The 21,032-nt window shown below is 36.7% G+C and overlaps 1 protein-coding gene across 1 annotated transcript; it reads left to right on the top strand.

Annotated features, from left to right (window-relative positions):
* The first annotated feature begins 12,602 nt into the window (after positions 1-12,602).
* Positions 12,603-13,514, top strand: LOC116902815 (putative vomeronasal receptor-like protein 4). Its single transcript, XM_032905147.1, has one exon. The coding sequence runs from the start codon at positions 12,603-12,605 to the stop codon at positions 13,512-13,514; it is 912 nt and encodes a 303-aa protein (XP_032761038.1).
* The last annotated feature ends 7,518 nt before the right edge of the window (positions 13,515-21,032 follow it).

Raw genomic sequence — 21,032 nt, 5'->3', positions numbered from 1 at the left:
GGTTCTGTTGATTCTTTGTATAGACATTTTGTTTCTACTTTGTTGCTTTCAGCTCTGAGTTTGATTATTTCCTGCCTTCTACTCCTCCTGGGTGTATTTGCTTCTTTTTGTTCTAGAGCTTTGAGGTGTGCTGTCAAGGTGCTGAACTATGCTCTCTCCTGTTTCTTTCTGCAGGCACTCAGAGTTATGAGGTTTCTTCTTAGAACAGTTTTCATTATGAACCACAAATTTGGGTATATTTTACCTTCATTTTCATTAAATTCTAAGAAGTCTTTAATTTCTTTCTTTATTTCTTCCTTGACCAGGTTTTTATTGAGTAGAGCATTGTTCAACTTCCATGTATGTGTGGGCGTTCTTCCCTTATTGTTTTTGAAGACCAGTTTTAGCCCATGGTGGTCTGATAGGGCACATGGGATTATTTCTATTTTTCTGTTTCTATTGAGGCCTGTTTTATGACCAAATATATGGTCAGTTTTGGAGAAAGTAGTATGAGGTGGTGAGAAGAAGGTATATCCTTTTGTTTTAGGATAGAATGTTCTATAAATATCTGTTAATTTATTTGTTTCATGACTTGCCTTAGTCTGTCTATGTCTCTGTTTAATTTCTGTTCCCACGATCTGTCCATTGGGTGTTGAAAACTCCTACTATTACTGTGTGAGGTACAATGTGTGCTTTGAGCTTTAGTAAGGTTTCTTTTATGTATGTAATTCCCCTTGTATTTGAAGCATAGATATTTAGGATTGAGAGTTCATCTTGGTGGATTTTTCCTTTGATGAATATGAAGTGTCCTTCCTTATCTTTTTTGATGACTTTTAGTTGAATGTCGATTTTATTCGATATCAGAATGGCTTCTCCAGCTTGCTTCTTCCGACCATTTGCTTGGAAATTGTTTCCAGCCTTTCACTCTGAGGTAGTGTCTGTCTTTGTCTCTGAGGTGTGTTTCCTGTAGGCAGCAGAATGCAGGGTTCTCATTGTGTATCCACTTTGTTAATCTATGTCTTCTTATTGGGTAATTGAGGCCATTCATGTTGAGAGATATTAAGGAATAGTGATTGTTGCTTCCTGTTATATTCATATTTGTATGTGAGATTAGGTTTGTGTGCTTTTCTCCTCTTTGTTTTGTTGCCAAGATGATTAGTTTCTTGCTTTTACTAAGGTGTAGCTTGTCTCCTTACATTGGGTTTTACCATTTATTATCCTTGGTAGAGCTGGATTTATAGAAATATATTTTGTAAATTTTGTTTTGTCGTGGAATGTCTTGGTTTCTCAATCTATATTAATTGAGAGTTTTTCTGGAGATTTGAGAGTAACCTGGGCTGGCATTTGTGTTTCTTAGGGTCTGTCTGACATCTGTCCAGGATCTTCTGGCTTTCATAGTCTCTGATGAGAATTCTGGTGTGATTCTGATAGGTGTGCCTTTATATGTTACTTGACCTTTTTCCCTTACTGCTTTAAATATTCTTTCTTTGTTTTGTGCACTTGGTGTTTTAACTATTAGGTGACGGTGGGAATTTCTTTTCTGGCCCAATCTATTTGGAGTTCTGTAGGCTTCTTGTATGTTTATGGGCAACTCTTTCATTAGGTTAGAGAAATTTTCTTCTATGATTTTGTTGAAGATATTTACTGGTCCTTTCAGCTGGGAGTCTTCACTCTCTTCTATACCTATTATCCTTAGGTTTGATCTTCTCATTGAGTCCTAGATTTCCTGTATCTTTTGGACCAGTAGCTTTTTACATTTTCCATTATCTTTGACACTTATATCGATGAATTCTATGGAATCTTCTGCTCCTGAGATTCTCTCTTCTATCTCTTGTATTCTGTTTGTGATGCTTGTACTTACAGCTCCTTGTCTCTTCTTTGGTTTTCTATATCTAGGGTTGTCTCCCTTTATGCTTTCTTTATTGATTCTATTTCCATTTTTAATTCCTTCACCTGTTTGATTATGTTTTCCTCGAATTCTGCCAGGGATTTTTGTGATTCCTCTCTCTAGGCTTCTTCTTGTTTATTTATGTTTTCCTGCATTTCTCTAAGGGAATTCTTTATGTCTTTCTTTAAGTCTTCCATCATCAAGATCAAATATGATTTGAAATCAAGATCTTCCTTTTCTCATGTGTTTGGATATTCAGTGTTTGCTTTGGTAGGAGAACTGGGCTCCGATGATGCCATGTAGTTTTTGTTTCTCTTGCTAGGGTTCCTGTGTGTGCCTCTCCCCATCTGGTTGTCTCTGGTGTTACCTTGTTATGCTATTTCTGACAGTGGCTAGACTGTACTATAGCTTGTGTGTCAGGAGTGCTGTAGACCTGTTTTCCTGTTTTCTTTCAGTTAGTTATGGGAACAGAGTGTTCTGCTTTCAGGCATGTAGTGTTTCCTGTCTACAGGTATTCAGCTGTTCCTGTGGGCGTGTGTCCTGGGTCCACCAGGCAGGTCACTTTGAACAGAAATGTTGGTCTTACCTCTGGTCCTGGGGCTGAAGTTGCTCCTGGGGGACTGCCTTTGAGCTCTTTGTGAGGATGGCAACCAGAAGGGCTTGCCCTGCCTTTACTCAGGCTCCTGTGCACTGGGGTCCCAGATTGTGTTAGGTGTTTTCCTCTGGAGTCAGAAATGTTGTCAGAGTGTAGTCTCTTCTGGCTTCCCAGGCATGTCTGCCCCTCTGAAGGTTTAGCTCTCCCTCCCATTAGATTTGGGTGCAGGGAGTTGTTTGACTGGGTCCCTTCAGATCTGGGCAGTGTCTGGACCACAGGGGACCTTCCTCTTGAGTGCCCCTATCTTCCAGTTCCCAGAGGCTCTATACAGTTTCCTCTTGGGCTAGGGATGTGGGCAGGGGTTGTCAGTGTTGGTGGTCTATCCCGCTCTGCAGTATCAGGAGTGCCCACCTCTCCGGGCAGTGAGCTCTCTCTCCCACAGGGTTTGGGAGCAGGGAGCTGTGTGGAGATATTTTCTTAATTGATTTTTCTTCCTATAACATGAATTTAGCTTGTGTCAAGTTGACATAAAACTATCCAGAACATGAATCTACTTTTATTCTTTGAGTAGATATCTCCAGGGTTCTAGGGTCCATGAACACTCTGCCTCAGGGCATGAAATCTCTGTGAGCCAGAACATGGGTGGGTGTTAAACTGTAGGGAAGCCCCAGGACACCACTCAGGGATTGGAAGGTGCAGTCTGAGGAGTAGGACAGCTGGAGCTAATTTCGGCCCCTGGACCTGTGATGAGACCAGGGATGTCTGTTTCCTGGGCTATTGTACACCCAGGTGCAAATGAATGCTGCAGTAGAGCTGAGAACAGAGAGGGTTCCGCAGGCTGGATCTAGTCCCTCAGTACAGGGCGGGGGAAAGAAGGGAACTCTGGCTGGTCCCTGGGGTTGGGGAGTTGTGGTAGTTCTTGGCTTGACAGCTGTAGACTTGAGCTTGGGCTTAGAGGTTGTGCCCATGAGCACAAGGGGCCTTCTACAGGAGATTAGAGGGTAGCTCTACAGGCAAAGGTCTTCTCTATGGCTCCCCAGGGCGGATACCAATGAAAAGAAGCAGTCCATGGCTTTGAGGCATTTATTCTCATGGCAGAAAGTGAATATGTAAAACTATAACCCACTTCTCAGAGTGAGCCTGAAGTTAAATACTTTCTGCAGGAAGGAGTGTCTAGGAAGGAAAGTTTATTGGCTAAGCCCTCCCGGCCTTTAGGTACTTCATTAAAATGGAGACCTTGAGTCTACTTGACCATAGGTCACATTATTTACATGTAGAGGTTCTTGGGGCATTGCCCAATGTAACTGATGGTAACAAATCTATTAGGACATGAAGGGGGTAGGGTGGGGACGGGGGATGCTGCGACTACTAACAGGGACCTGGTGCTTAGGCGAAGTGCTTACCATCCCTTCAGGGTTTCTGGTGTTTCAAACCTTAGCTCAACCAGGGACCAGGCTACCATTCACAGTCCCAAAGATATCAAGTAATAACATGCAAGTTTTAAAACATGGGGTAATTACAACATGTCTAACTATAGCTTCCTCGTTTTTATGGTTACTATAGGAAAATGACAAGTCCCCTACTGAGAGTCTCCCAGTGTCTCTACCTCTCTAACATGATCTTCATTTATCCAGACTCCAGAAATTAAATGTTAGAGACAAGATCAGATACCGTTCATTTCATACCTATCTATAGGATTCTATACCTCCATTCTCTATCGTTAATTATGTTATCTCTGCTGCAAACAAGGAGATAGAAAATGAAAGAAAAAGAAAGTCAGAAAAAAGTGAAAGAGGTAGTGAGGTGTGGTGTGTGTGTGTGTGTGTGTGTGTGTGTGTGTGTGTGTGTGTGTGTTAGAAAGAGAGGGGTGGGGAGGGAACTCTTCAAGATTTCCCAAGTGCTCAAGTTCCTGGAGATAGACAAGGATCCTAATTCTCATATCAAAAAGATTACAAGCCTAGGACACACCTCCTGCTGGGTATTGACATCACCTCCTGTCAATGAACTGATGTTAATCTGCATCTTTTAATCCAGTTGTACATTTTCTTTTATATGAAATCATGTGTCTCTGAATTTGTCACATATATTTTTAGCATGCTAATGACTTCTTGGTCATCTGTTGCCTTGATTAGAATGAAAGATCCTCTTCTGATTAGCTTTAGTTCAAAGTCTATCAAGGAAAATGGCACTTGTTGTCTTCCTGGTTCCATTGGCGTGCTTTTTTTCTATCCTTTTATTCTAAGGTGGTGTCTATTTTAAAACTAAGATGTGTTTCTTAGAGGAAGCATATAATTTTATTTCTTGATTCATTCAGTCAGTCTATTATTTTGAGTGAAGGATATAGACAATTCAGTGAATAATTTTTCTTTTTGAAAATTATCAAAATGTGTTTTAATTCTGGCCATTCTACTCTTGATTTTTGGTGTTGTGTTCTTGGTAGCACTTTGTGTTTTCATACTTATAACTTCATATTTTTCCACAGTCTCTCTGCTTGTCTCATTCTGACCTTCAGCCCAAAGTAATTCTTCCCATATTACCTTATGTTTGGTAACTTGAATACAAACACACTGCACACACACACACACACATACACACACACACACACACACACACACACACACAGAGTCTATCTTTCTAAGTTGTGGACATTTGTACATGTCCTTCAATCTAAGCAGTAGTTTTGCTAGGTATATTATTTTAGATTGACTGTCCTTTACGACTTGAGATGCATTTTTGCAGACTTTTCTGGCTTTGAAAGTTTAACTTGAGAAATCAGCTATTCCTTCTCCATTAACCTGTAATTAGGAGAGTTCACTTTTCCATTTGATGGGTTTTATTTGTCACTTGCCGTTTTTCTCTTAGAATTTTTAATCCAGTTTTGTTTTGTATTCTTAGTGTTTTAAGTATAAGATGCATAAAAACTTTTGTTAATGTTCTTATCCTTTCTGAGTTCTGTGCGCTTCTCACACTTATATGGATGTGGTTTTGTGGCAGTATTCTTCTATGATCTTGTTGAGGGTCTTTTGTTTGCTATTGACTTGGGATTTTACTCTATGGCCTGTGCCTATAATTTCAATTTTTGATTTATTTCATGGTGTCCTACATGCAAAATACTTCTAAACAATCTACCAAGTGAACCACATTTTCTAGACCAACAGCCTGATTTCTGCTGACAATAGAGTTATATTGCCTTCCATATGTTTACTCAGTAAGAAAAATGTCTTTCCCCAAGTATGTTTGTTGGAGGCAACATTTTCATAATTTTAGTAAAAGAGATGTTAATTTTTAGGTAAGTCCATGAAATTATTGTCAAGTATGTATGGAGGATACCAGGAATGTTTAGGAAGCAGGACAAATACCTTGGGAATGTTTTTTACTTCTTTTCAGTGCGATATTACTTTTGTTACTTTTGTTTTTCACAAGGACTGCATCTATTCATCCACACACAGAGTTAATGCCTGAAGAGAATAGTTCACACATGGGAAACCCAGAGCTCAGCTGTTTCTAAGCCACTGTTCTCCTGGAATTAGGGAAGCTCACTTTTTCCATTTGATGGTACCAATTTTTAACAACTTTGAAGTCAAAACTGCCTTCTCCAGATTACCTAAGTATGGGTGTAGAGGGAGATGAGCTAATAACATATCTTCCATATAACTACTTCTTCAGGTCTCATTCTTATATAGATGTCTTTCAGAGGCCCAGGTGGGTGAGTATTTCTTTTTCTCTACATTATAGTGATAGCTGTAGGTATGTGTTAGAATGAAGTGGGATTCTGTAATAAATGATTAGAGAAGTATCTGCTTATCATAAGTAAATAAAAGAGATGCTTGCAGACATAAAAGTATCAGTGTAATGATTAATAATAACATGGATTTCATTTAATTTTATTTCTTATTATATGTGTGAGAATAGAAGTGGTTATTGGGAAGAGGACAGGGCCCAGCAGAAGGGTGGATAGAGACAGGAAAGGCTCATAGAGTGAAGTTAGTCAATGAGTATTATATATTAAATGAAAATATCATCAAACCATCACTTTTTACAATGACTGCACACTGATATATATTTAAAATGTAGCTCCAGTTTCAATCTTTTAACAAGCAAATATAACAGAGGATTCTTCTGAGATTGTGCTCTAATGATTCTAAGATCATGATTTCTCCTAGATATGACAAACTGTGTTAGTATTCCATCCCTGAATCAAAATACGTGAAATATATTAGAGGGTAAAACACAAAATACAAGACATTTTTTGATGCACAGGACGACATATTAAGGTACGTTTAAATTATACTTTGTATTTTCTCATTTCAGCCCTTTTCTCAAGGTAAACGACTATATATATTTATTTATTTATATGAAATTTAAGGTAGGAATATAAAACAAATATTAACTAATTTAGTTTTTATCAGTATTTTTCTAGTCTGGTAAATTTAAGTACACTTAGAAATGCTTAGGAAAGTTTCAATTAATAAAAAATAAGAATTAAACTCTTAACATCATAAAGTTTTAAATTTTTACATAGATTTGTTTAATCTATTGCAATAATTTCTAATAAAGTAGATCATTTATAGGTGTCTAAAAAATATTTGAAGATCTCTCCTCATTTATTAAATCCTTGTAAAATTAGCCTTACATAAATGTAAACTGAATAATCTTCAGTAAGACTTCTGGTTATTTTATTAAAATGAATCAATTTTTCTTATTTCAGGTTTTATAAATTTAATTTTGTAATGTTAATACTGAATAATATTGAGTAATCTTTTCATCAGCCATGAAAAAATGTTTACAGTTCTTGAATAGTGTAAAATTATTTAAAGTCAAAACCCCTAAGGTTTCCTCTAGTAGTTTTAAATTTCAATTGCTTTCTAAAATATCCTTTGCTCACACACACACAGGAAATGCCAACAAATCATGGGTTTATCATGGGTCAGTCTGAAGTACATGTTGACACCCTCTCCTTTCCTTCTCTCCCAGTCTGACTCTCTCTTTCTCATAGACACAGACACAAATAAAAAATTAAAGTAAAAAAAAACTGATAATGTAGTAGTATGAAATTATTGTCAGTAACATGGAACAAAATAATTCCAGGACTGCCATTAACTTTCTGGCCACAGAGTATCAGCAACAATAAGAAACAGTTGTCAGAAACATAAATTTAGGTTTTTCTTTTCTTTTTTATTGGATATTTTCTTTATTTCCATTTTGAATGTTAGCACCTTTCCAGGTTTCTCCTTTGGAAAGCCCCATCCTATCCCCCAAACCCCTGTATGCATGAAGGTGTTTCCCCAGGCAACTATCCACTCTCCCCCTCACTTCCCTGTCCTGGCATTCATCTACACCTGGGCATCTATCTTTCACAGGACCAAGAGACTCTCCTCCGATCGAAGCAAGACAAGGCCATCATCTGCTACATATGCAGCTGGAGCCAGGGGTCACTCCTTTGGTTGGGGATTTAGTCCCTGGGAACTCTGGAGTGTCTGGTTGGTTGATATTGTTGTTCTTGCTATGGGGTAGCACACCACCTCCTCTACCCGACTCCTTTTTCTAACCCCACCATTGGAGACCCCATTCTCAGTCTAATGGTTGGCTTCAAAAATCTGCCCCTGTATCTGTCATGCTCTGGCAGAGCCTTTTAAGAGACTGTGATCTCAGGGTCTTGTCAGCATGCATTTCTTGGCATTAACATTATTGTGTGGATTTGGGAGCTGTAATGATTATGGGCTGGGCCCCAGGTGGGGCAGTCTCTGAATAGCCTTTCCTTCTGTCGCTGCTCCACACTTTGTCTCCGTATTTCCTCCTGCGATTATTTTGTTCCCCCCTTCTAAGAAGTACGGAAGCATGCACTCTTTTGTGCTTCTTCTTGAGATTCTTGTGGTCTGTAAATTGTACCTTGGGTATTTCGAGCTTTTGAGCTAATATCCACTTATCAGTGAGTACATATAATGTGTGTTTTTGTGATTGAGTTCCCTCATTCAGGATGATGTTTTCTAGTTCCATCCATTTGCCTATGAATTTCATGAAGTTTTTGTTTTAATAGCTGAATAGTACTCCATTGTGTAAATGTAACACATTTTCTGTATCCATTTCTCTGTTGAAGGGCATCTAGGTTTTTCCAGCTTCTGGCGATTATAAATAAGGCTGCTATGAACATAGTGGAGCATGTGTCTTTGTTGTATGTTGGAGCATCTTTTGGGTGTATGCCTAGGAGTGGTGTAGCTAGGTCCTCAGGTAGTACTATGTCCAATTTTCTGAGGAACCTCCAGACTGATTTCCAGAGTGATTGTGCAAGCTTTCAATGCCACCAACAATGGTAGAATGTTCCTCTTGTTCTACATCCTTGTCAGTATCTGCTGTCACCTGAGTTTTTTATCTTAGCCATTCTGACTGGTGTAAGGTAGAATCTCAGGGTTGTTTTGATTTGCATTTTCCTGATGACTAAGGATGTTGAACATTTCTTTAGTTGCTTCTTGGTCATTCGATATTCCTCAGTTGAGAATTCTTTGTTTAGCTCTGTAGCCCACTTTTAATAGGGTTATTTGGTTCTATGGAGTCTAACTTTGAGAATTCTTTGTATATATTGGATAATGGCCCTCTATTGGATATAAGATTAGTAAATATGTTTCTCCCAATCTTTTGGTTGTCATTTTGTTCTATTAAGTGTCCTGTGCCTTACAGATGCTTTGCAATTTTATGAAGTCCCATTTGTCAATTCTTGATCTTAGAGCATAAGCCATTGGCAAGCATTGCAGAATTTTCATTTTGCTAGCATTACAGATTTTTAGTTTGTTTTAAATATGTTAGTTTAAAAGTCTACACTGGTACACTAAGGAGGACCATTGTGGATCTAATGCTGTCACCAAGGATAAAAGACACATTGTTCATTTTCCTAAAGTTCACCTTACTTCACGAACATAGTTTGATAAACCTCTTACTTTTTCACTCAAGTGATGTAAATATATTAATGATATTGATGTCAGAACCCACCATATGAGTCTATTCTTAGCCCTGGGACTCCAATAATCTTTTCCTTTTTCTCTTGCACACACACACACACACACACACACATACACACACACACACACACACACAGAGAGAGACACACACACATATTTTCAGTGAACATTCTCATATCTTTCTCAAACTTACAGCATGCAACTTATAGTAAAGCTCCAGGCATGATTGATTCTCCATAGTCTCTGCAGTGACGCCTGCTGCTTCATCTCAGGGGAACTGGCTCATAACCATGAGATTATAACATCCTACTCAGCATCTCTGTGCTTCCATTTAAACCTTTGCTATGAATTACTATTTTATTAAAAAATAATAAGCATAATTGCTGGGATTTTATGTTTTATAATAAGTTTATGAAACTAATATTAGTAGCCAAGTTGTTTTTTTTTTATCTATCTGAGATTCCTCAAAACGTCTTCATGTTGCTTACAGTGGACAGTCCATCAGCCAACAATTTCATTTGTCATCTGAAAGTTATATATTCACTTTAGTTTTTCTCTGAGCAGTCATACAGCTTTTAGGTCATTTCACACTAAATGTAGTAAAGCTTAAAATGAAAATGATATATTTGATTTACTATATTTGTTGGTTCCCTATGTTGTTAAATCTTCACAAACAGAATACAAAGATTGCTATATGTGCATAAATCAAGACTTTCCTCAAATCAATTATTGGGATAAGGAAGAGATAAAGTGACAGCTCACTGGAGAATGTAGAGGTGTGCATGAAGACTCCCCTCCTGTGTGGTGTGTGTGTGTGTGCGTGTGTGTGTGTGTGTGTGTGTGTGTGTGTATGTGTGTGTGTGTGTGTGTGTGTGTGTGTGACTGTGTCTTCCTTTTTGTGGTGTTTTTGTACAGACAGTTGGCTAAAAACTGCTTAGACTTATGGTCTGGGTCACTTTAATATATGATGGATTCTCTACTACTATAAATGTTTATGGATATAATCTAGGTTTTACTACTTACAACTAAAATTTGCAGCTTAAACTAATGCAGAAGTCCCAGAGCTGCCACTTTCTTTTTGAATAAAACATGGTTTTTCCTCAATGCATTTATCTACGGTTATACATATGGTAGCTTTGGTCCTTTGTCACCAACTCTCAGATCCACTGAGTTTCAAATAAAGATGCCAATATATGAGTTAGAGGGGGTTAATTTTGTATTTTACATTAATATCTTTTACCTTATTATGATCTTTCATATTACATATGGTATTTGTCTTATGTTAATAAACTATTGCCATATAATTAGTAATACATTTTATAAGTTGTAGTTTTGAAATTAGAATTAGGAAACAGCTCTTACATTTTGGAGATGAAATTTGAATTAAGTATGATCCTATGGAGCTTTATTTATTTAAATTATATATATATTATATATCCTACATATATTACCTGTGTACCACTTGTGTGCCTTATCAGAGAGGGCATTGTATCCACTTGAACTAGAATCACAGATAGTCATGAACGTCTATGGCATTGCTGAGAATCAAAACCATGTCTTTGCAAAAATAAAGCAAAAAGTCCTCTTAACCATGGAACTACATCTCTACCCTGCATCCTTGAACTTTTAAAAAGAACATCATGGTGCAGCTACTTTAAATGTATGTTGTTGATATAATCAGACGTTTGGCTCTGGCAATTCACATGGATTCATTCTTTTACAAGATTAAGCTTTTTAGGAGTAAAAATTAGGTAAATGCAAACTGCTTTATTTATGCTCTCATATTCATGGATATGTTATTGGATGGTATTGAGCACTATCTTCTACATTATATCTATACATATATGCATGCATCCATCTCTATATAAAAGCTATACTAGTGACACTGACAATATAATTAGGCTTCTCACAAAAATCTGGGCCAGTGCAGTTGTTTGCCATTTCTCTATCACAAGCTGAATTTAAAGTAATAAACTAAGTTAATTCCATAATAAATTGATCCTGATGACCACATCGAATCAAAAACATGGCCACTAAAGGTAAGACTGTTGAGTGAAACTATAAAACATGTGTGGGTGCTGATAACATATAACACTGGAGACTTTGTTTTCCATTGCATGGGAAGGAATCTATTTTAAAGTATAAATTCCAAAACAGCATCACATTCTGGTTATCTTCAGCAAGTTCATGTTTGTCATAATGTTTGGAAAATAGTGATTCTCTCATTGTCATGTTCCCTCTTGTTGGAGGCTCCAAATGCTACATCTTCAGGTGTGATTATGTAGTTACTACAGAAACCAGGAAAGGAAAATGGCACCATTGCCAAAATAGGGCTGGGAGTGGGAGAAATAGAGAGCAGAATTGCAGGACACAAGTATCTTAGCAGGAAAATAGGAAAGAGGGCTTCTTAGAGAGTGGAGAGAGATAAATACAGAAGACAGAAGTAGTTAGGTAAAATATCAACTGGGCTCCATCTATGAATACTTATAGTGATAATTAATGGGTATAGGATGTAGAAAGTACATTAGTGATCTCCAACTGTATCTAGCCTTAAATTCAGATTATGTATTTCTTTGAAAAACGAGCATAAAAATAGATAAATTGGGGAAGATATTTGCTAATTAAAATAATGGGATTGTCATGAATTAGCACAGTACTTTCATTAAAATTATGAGTCAAAACATAGATACTTATAAACAAGAGCTCAGTAAAATTATAGACTCACTTCAATTTTTTCCATATCTTTTGTGACTATTTTTCAAATCAACATAAGTCTTATTCAAGTGTACAAATTGATTAATGTCCTGTGCGCGTCATCACTGTTTTAGGTCTTAATGCAATTAGGCAATTTAAATCAACAGGATTGGTTTCTAAGGTACGAGTCTCAGGGCTACTACAAACTCACAAATTATGAATTCTATATAAATACGTGTGAATGCAATTATAGTCTACAATATTATATGTATACAGGAGATACATGGAAGTAATATAAAAATGTAGGCTATGATGTAAAATATGGACAATCAAAATTTAAAGAGACAAGCCAATCTTCAACTAGTACATAAAATAAAATGAGGATACAGTCTCATTATCCAGTGTATCACAAGTTTGATGTATACTCTATTTTCTTTTCAGATATTTGAAATAAACATCCACTATGCTCTTAAGATGAATACAATTTTCACTTATGTCTTCATTCAAGAACATCCTTTATTTCCAAGCTGGACTTGGAGTCTTAGCCAATATGTTTCTTCTTTGTTTCTATATTTTCATAATTATAGGTCACAGACCTAAGCCCACAGACTTGATCTCCTGTCAACTGACTTTCATTCACATAATGATGTTCCTCACTGGAGGGGACCTTTTCCTTACAAATATATTTGAGTCTTTGAACATTGATAATGACTTCAAATGTAAGGCAACTTTTTACATAAGCAGGGTGATGAGAGGCCTCTCTATCTGTACCACCTGCTTCCTGAGTGTGTTCCAGGCTGTTACTATCAGTCCCAGTACCTCTTTGTTGGCAAAGTTTAAACAAAAACTAAAACAATATATGATCCATGTTTTCTTGTGTATTTGGTCTTTCAATTTATCCTACAGTAGTAACCGGATCTTCTATGTTCGTGGTTTTACTAATTTAAGTGAAACTAACCAAATGCAGGTTACTAAATCCTGCTCACTCTTCCGCATGAACTACATCATCAAAGTATTGATTTTTACAGTTACAACCTCCAGAGATGTATTTCTTGTAGGAGTTATGCTGACTACAAGTACATACATGGTGATTATCTTGTGCAGACATCAGAGACAATTCAAGCATCTTCATAGCATCAGCCACCTAAGAGCATCACCTGAGAAAAGGGCCACACAGTCTATCTTGCTGCTGGTGATTTGCTTTGTGGTCACGTACTGGGTGGACTTCATCATCTCATCCACATCAGTCCTGTTGTGGATTTATGACCCAGTAATCCTGAGGGTTCAAAAGTTTGTGATGTATGCCTATCCCACAATTAGCCCTTTAGTACAAATCAGTTCTGATAACAGAATAATAATTATGCTGAAAAACATGCACTTGAAGCACCACCAGAGTTTTTTTTAATGAGTTTTTTTTCTTTTCTTCAAAAACCTATTATTTTGTTATTCATTTATACCTATGAGTGTCATGCCAGTAGTATATATGTACACATTTCTGGTATCCACAGAAATAAAATGTAATGGCATCCCCTGGGATTGGACTTACAGGGGCTTAAAAGGAATCACTCTGTATAGTACCAATTATTCTTTTCCAAAATACAGTTTCTTTCAAACTTTAATGATCCTAGCACATGTGTTTCAGATGTACAGCTCAGCCTCAATGTTGGATAGACCCCTGTGATGTCTGTTCCTGATCCTGCTGCCTATCATGGAATCCATTCCCCAACAGAGCTGCCTTGTCCAGGTTCAGTGCGAGATGATTCCCCTAATGCTGCAGAGACTTTATGTTCCAGAAGCAGGGGCGGGGGAGAGGCACTGGCACAGAAGAGAAGGAGATGAGGAATGGGAAGGTTGGAATCCTGTGAGAGGGACACTAGTTGAGATGTATATGAATCAATTAAATTTTAATGGTTCATGTAGCAAAACAGGATTCTTCATAAGATTTAATTACAATTTGTGATATTACACATATACATTCTTTTGACATTTCTGTTTTAAAGTACTGTAAAGTTTTTCCATTACTTGTACACAGTACGTTGCTATTTTAACATTAATTCTTGTTCCTTTTTCATCTCTATAGTAAACCCTTTAATGATGAGGTGACTTTTAAAGCTTTCTCTCAAAAAGATTTTGTTCTATTCCCTCTTATCAAGGATGGTTTAAATATTTTATTGTAGCTTTAATTTTATTAGCAAATTGTACCTTATTAGAATCCATAATAATACTGTGAATTTAAGGTTCCCATCTTTTTACTACAGTTACTTAATGACTCCTATCTGAAAATATCATGTGCCTGTTTTCTTATACTTCATTTCATTTACACTTTTTAAATCTTATTGGTAAATAAAAATGTTTAGATATACATAGATGTTGTATAATTTGTTCACTGTGTATCTGTATGCATATATATATATACATATATGTACAAATGAAGTATGTATGTATATGTGCACTTGGAGGCCAGTAGACACTGTTGGCTATTGATCTCCACATGCTATATACCTGGTGTCCTGAAAGCACATCTCTCTCTGTGACCTGTGTCAAGACATTAGTCCAACTCCTATCTCTGACTCTCTGGGATTAGAAGTATTCACCACCATAACCTCCCCCCATTTAAAATTATGCTTGTCTCTATTGAGAAAAATATTTCATACAACATAGTCTGATTACGGTTTCTCCTTCCCCTATTCCTTCCAGCTCCTCCTCAATTCCTTCCCCATCCAATGACAACATTTCTTTATGACGTTGGAAAGAAACAGGTCTTTAAGTAATAGTAATAAAATGAAGAACAAGATAAAAGAAAAATAAATGAATCACAATAGGACAAAACACATAGAAGAAAAAGTGCCAAAGCAAAAGCACAACAAACATAAAGAGATACACACTAGTTCTCACGTAGGGATATCATAAAATTACAAAACCCTAAGTCTCTATATTTACATATATATGTATGTGTGTGTGTGTGTGTGTGTGTGTGTGTGGGTGTGTGTGTGTGTGTGTGCATGTGTGCGCAAAAGATCAGTAAGACTCCATTAAGGTTGTTTTGCATTGGCCATGTCTTGCAAGGCCTGAAGCCTACCCTTAAGAGTGGATAGTTTCTCCAAAGAGAAATGCAATCACATTAGGGTCTCTTTATTCAAGCTTGAGCTTAGGCTCCCTGTCAACCCTGACTCGGCAGGACAGGAGAGTGGAGAACCCCAAAACAAGGTTCAGGAAAGCATTTATAGAAACAAGCAAACAAGGGATTTCTAGAGTGGCACACATTTTATTGCGGGGCCATTGTGGCCTTTAACTTAATTGGCTGGTTCTGGGAACCAAACCATAAACTTAATTTCTGCTTTCCTCCTGATTGGTGGTTGTTCAGAAGCGAGGTACCAGGGGTAGACCTGAAACCTGAAGGCTCAGATTTGTGGGGAGTATCCTGAAACTTCTGCTAGGTACAAGTTTGTTAGTTAACTGGAGTTAAACCTTAAGTCAGTTTCTCTAAAATGGAATATGAACCCAAAAGATCTGGTCTCTCACCACCTATAGGCAACAACTTTTGGGGTAGCCCCCACCAAAGTTGTGCAGGACCCACATGAAGCTTCACATCATCTACATATGAAAGGAGAGGACTACCTCCAGCCTGTCTATGTTCTTTGGTTGGTGGTTCAGACACTGAGAGCCCTAAGTGTTGAGGTTAATTGACTGTTGGCTTTCCTGTGGAGTTTCTATCCCTTTCAGGATACACAATCTTTCCTCCTTTTCTTCCATAAGAGTCCCCAAGCTCTATCCACTGTTTGTCTGTGGATATTTGTATCTGAGTCAGCTACTGGGTGGAGCCTCTCAGAGGACACCATGATTCTATCTGAAAGCATAACAGAGTATTATTAATGGTGTTAGGAGCTGATGCTTGCCATGGGATGGGTCTCTAGAGGGGCTGGATATGGTTTGGCCATTTCCTCAGTCTCTCTGATGCCTGCATTACTTGTAGGCAGGAAAATTGGTGGCTGAACATTTTCTGGATGGGTTGGAGTACCTATGACTCCATTGGGGTTCCTGTCTGAATGTATAGGTGGCCTCTTCATATTCCATATTCTCAATATAGTGAGTCACGGTTAAGATCAATTACATTGATTTTTGGGGACATCTCTTGCCCCATGCAGTGTCTTGTCCTGAAGGTGCACTCTTCCTCCCCACCCCCATCAGCTGCAGATTTCCATTCATTTTTATGGCCATCTAGCCATGTCTTCTGCCCTTCCCACACCTAGTACTGAATTCTCCAACTCTCTTTCCCATCTCATCTGCCCCTTATGACTATTTCATTCCCCCTTGTAAGTGAATTCAAGCTTCCTGGTTTGGACTTTTCTTCTTCTTTATCTTCCTTGTGTCTGTGGAGTAGTATATCATGGTGCTTGTATTTCATGGTTAATATGCACTTATAAGTGAGTACATGCCATGTATGTCCTATTGGGTCTGGGTTACCTTACTCAGGATGATATTCTCAACTCTATCCATTTGTCTGCAAAATTCATGATACCTTGTTTTTTAATAGCCGAGTAGTATTTCATTGTGCAGAATGAAATTACCAGATTTTCTTTATCCATTCTTCAGTTGACAGACATCTGGGTCATTTCCAGCTTCTGTCTATTATGAATAAGGCTGCTATGAACATAACTAAGCAAATATCCTTGTGGGATAATGGAGCATTTTTTTGGGTATATGCCAGGAGTGGTATAGCTATTGAGGTAGAGCTATTCCAAGTTTTCTGAGAAACTGCCAAAGTGATTTCCAAAGTGGTTGTACAAGTTTGTAATTCCACCAGCAATAGAAGAGTGTACCCCTTGCTCCATATCATCACCACCATGTGCTCTTAACTCGTTGATCTTAGCCATTCTGATGAATGTAAGATAGAAACTCAACGTATATTTGATTTGCATTTCCATGATTACTACAGACTTTGAACATTTCTTTTAGTGTTTCTTGGACATTCGAGATTTTCCTGTTGAGAATTTTGTTAGCTCGGAACCCCCTTTTTAATTTGGTTATTTGAGTTGCTTGTGTCTAACTTTTTGAGTTTTTGGAAATTTTGGATATTAACCATCTGTCATTTGTAGGGTTGATGAAGATCCTTTCTCAATCTGTGGGCTATGGATAAAAACTCCGAGGTATTGGGACAGAAATAGACACATTGGTCAATGGAATCAAATTGAAGATCTAGCAATAAACCTACAGACCCATAGACTTGATTTTTGATAAGGAAGCCAAAACCATACAATGCAAAAAAATGAGAGAATCTTCAACAAATGCTGCTGGACTAACTGAATGTCTACATGTAGAAGAATTAAAATAGATCCATACTTATGACCCTGTATAAAACTCAAGTCCAAGCAGATCAAAGACCTCAAAATAAAACCAGTTACATTAAATCTCATAGAATAGACAGTGGGAAATACCCTTGAACACATTGGTACAGAAGAAAAGTTACCATTAGCTCAGAGTCTAAAATCAACAGTTGATAAACTCACAAAACTACAAAGCCTTTGTAAGGGTTTTGTTTCTTTATTTTTAAAGATTTATTTATTATATGCACTGTAGCTATCTTCAGACAAACCAGAAGGGCATCAGACCTCATTACAGATGGTTGTGAACCACCATGTGGTTGCTAGTATCTGAATTCAAGACCTCTGGAAGAACAGTCAGTGCTCTTAACTGCTGAGCCATCTCTCCTGTCCCGGGTTTTTTTTTTTCTTGGTCCAATCATTCCCTCTTGGTCTTTTGTGTGAAGAATGAGGCATTCATATTTAAATTAATCTTGAAATGCATGTGTTAGTTCTGCTCATCATGTTGTTCATTTTTGATTTTGTGTTTTCAGTGATACTTTGTGTTTTGATAATTATAGCTTCATATTTTTGACACATGATTTCTCTGTTATTGCCATTCCTCTTTTAAGTTCAAAATTATGTTTCAGATATTACTGTAGGTGTGGTTTGTGAAATATAATTTTTGCTGTTTATGTTATAGAAAATTGCACATGTTTCTATCATAGAGCAGTATTGCTGGGTTTATTATTTGAGATGGGCTCTTCTTTAACACTTGGGATGAATTGTGCAGGCTCTTTCCGGACTTAAAAGTTTATCTTCAGTAATCAGCTGTTTACTGGGACGTTCACTTTTCCATTTGATGGGTTTTCTTGCATTTTTCTTCTCTTAGAGCTTTCAATTCATATTTTTGTTGTTGTGTTCTTTTATACTCAGTGTTTTAACTATTAAGAGTCATGGAAATGTTTTATTGTTGTCTTGTCTTATTTGGCTGTTCTGTGATCTTGTGTTATATAGTATGTTTGAGGCAGTTTTCATCTATGATCCTATTGAAGATATTATGTTTGCCTTTGACTTGGAATTCTCTCTCACCTACGCATATAACTTGAAGGTTTAATTTCTTTCATGGTGTCCAAAAAACACAATATTTTCTAGATATGCCCTCTACCAGCTGAGCTACATTTCCTGCCCGTGGTCCAATTTCTCCTGATAACAAAGTTATATTTCTTCCCATCTGTGTGCTCTATAAAAAATGACTTTCCCCATGTAAGTTTGGTGTAGGATACATTTTCTTAATCTTATCCAAAAAGTTATTAATTTCTAGGTGAGACTCTGAAGCCACTCACAAGTAAGGATAGAGTACACCATGACTCTTTTGGAAGCAGGACAGATACCTTGGGGTATGAAATGTTTTCTATTCCTTTTAAATGAGATATTATTATTCTTACTATTGTTTTTGTTTTATTCACATCGTCTGGGAACAATCAATCCATACCTACATATATGGCCTGGAGAGAATAGCTCCCAAATGGGAAATGCAGAGCACAGCTGTTCCTACTCCATTGTTCTCCTAGAATTAGAGAAGTTCACTTTCATTTGATGAATCCACTTTGTAATCAACTCAAGGTGAGAATTGCCTACCACAGATGACACAGTAACTATGGGTCTAGAGGGAAATGAACTGATAGCATTTTTTCCTTATAACTACTTCTTAGGGCCTTATTCTACAAGGATGTTTATCAAAGGATAAGCATAGTAAGTGTTTCTTTCTCTCTTCATTATAGTGAGAGCTGTAAGTAGGTGGTAGAAGGAATCAGGACTCTTTGCAATAAGAGATTAGAAAATTTTCTGAATAGAACCTTGCTTTTGAATTGTACTGTGTAATGAGTACAGCAGATACTTCTAGACATAAAAGATATCAATGCAATGATTTAAGAAAGAACATAGATTTCACTTACTGTGATTTCTGATTATATATGTCTCAGTAGAAGGGGCTATTGGAAAGAGGACAGGTGCCTAGCAGAAGGGTAGGAAGAGAGAAAAAAGGCTAATAGGGTGACAATGATCAATGGGTATTATGTATTGAATGAACGTGTCATGCAATGAGTGTACATTTATATATATATGTAAACTATAGTTGCAGATGCAAATTTTAAGGAGCACATCTGACATAGCATTTTTCTGAGTGTGTTTTGTAATAATACTAAGATCAAAGTTCCACCTAGGTGTTGCCAACTGAGTTACTTTTCCATTACTGTAACAAGACACCTGAGATATCTTAGAAGGTGGAAAACAAAAACCTGATATTTACTGGTATGCAGGAGAACATTTATAATATTAATACAATTGTATAATACTGAATTGCATCTTGTATTTTCTCATTTTAATATTTTTCTCATTGATTGACTATATTCATTTATTTATATGAAACAAAAGCTAGATATATCAAACAAATTATAATTTGATGTTATCAGTAATTTTCTAGTCTGTTAAGTTTGCATATATCTAGTAAGTCTTAGGAAAGTTTCAAATCATGGCTTAGTAAAACATAAACCATTCTTAACAACATATAAGTTTCAAAATTTTAATTTAGATTGGTTTACTCTATTGCAATGATTTCTAATACAGTGGATATTTTGTATGTCCTTCAAAAATATCTGAAAACATCATATCATTTGTTAAATTTTGTAAAGTTATCTTTACATAAATGTAATTTGGATAATTATCTGTAGAAATTTTATTCTTTTTATTAAAATGAATTCATTTTTCTTATTTCATGTTTTCTGGATTGAACCATGTTACACTTATACTCCACAATATTGAGCAAGCTCTTCATTACCAGTAAGAAAAAATACTATTATTTAATGGTATAAAATTATTTAAAGTCAAAATCCCTAAGGTTTCCTCTAATAGTTACAAAAATACAATACAATGCAATACAATACACATGTGCACACACACACACACACACACACACACACACACACACACTTTCAGTTAACATTTTTTTGTTTTTCCCAAACTCATACCACACAACTTGTGGTGAAGCTCTTGGCATTATTGCCTCCCCACACTCTCTGCAGTGACACTTCCGCTACTGCTGCTTCTTCTTAGGGGAACTGACTCATAGTGTGAAAATGTAATATTCTAGTCAATGTCTTTGTGCTTACAAACCTATGCTAAACTCAATTTCCAAAGAACAACTTATGCATTCAAGTTATTTAAGATTATCAGGCAAACGTTATTAATTAGTACTTTATTTTAAAAGTGATAATAGTTCCTGCTGGCATTATATATTTCATAAAAATATCATGGAACTAATTTGAGTGGTTAAGTTTCCCATCTTTATGAGATTTCTAAAGGTTTTTTCATGTTGCTCACAGTGGCCAGTACATCAGCCAACAATTTCACCTGTCACCTGAAAGTCACATACTCGTTTTATGCTGTAAGAAGTCATACAGCTTTTAGGTCATCACTCACTAAATGTGGTTAAAGTTAAAATGAAAATTATACATAAGATGTAGTAAACTTCTATGTTCCTTATGTTATTGAATGACCAAAAACCAGAAAACAAAGATTACTCTAAATTCATAAAACAAGACTCTTCTAAATCAAATAATGTG

This window comes from Rattus rattus, chromosome 6 (assembly GCF_011064425.1).
Source record: "Rattus rattus isolate New Zealand chromosome 6, Rrattus_CSIRO_v1, whole genome shotgun sequence".
Taxonomy (NCBI): Eukaryota; Metazoa; Chordata; class Mammalia; order Rodentia; family Muridae; genus Rattus; species Rattus rattus.
Note: the sequence above shows the minus strand (reverse complement) of the source record. Positions and strands in the feature narration are given on the sequence as shown.

What these genes read in the sequence shown, in the direction of transcription:
- LOC116902815 (XM_032905147.1), top strand. Translation starts at nt 12,603, where the DNA reads ATGTCTTCATTCAAGAACATCCTTTATTTCCAAGCTGGACTTGGAGTC.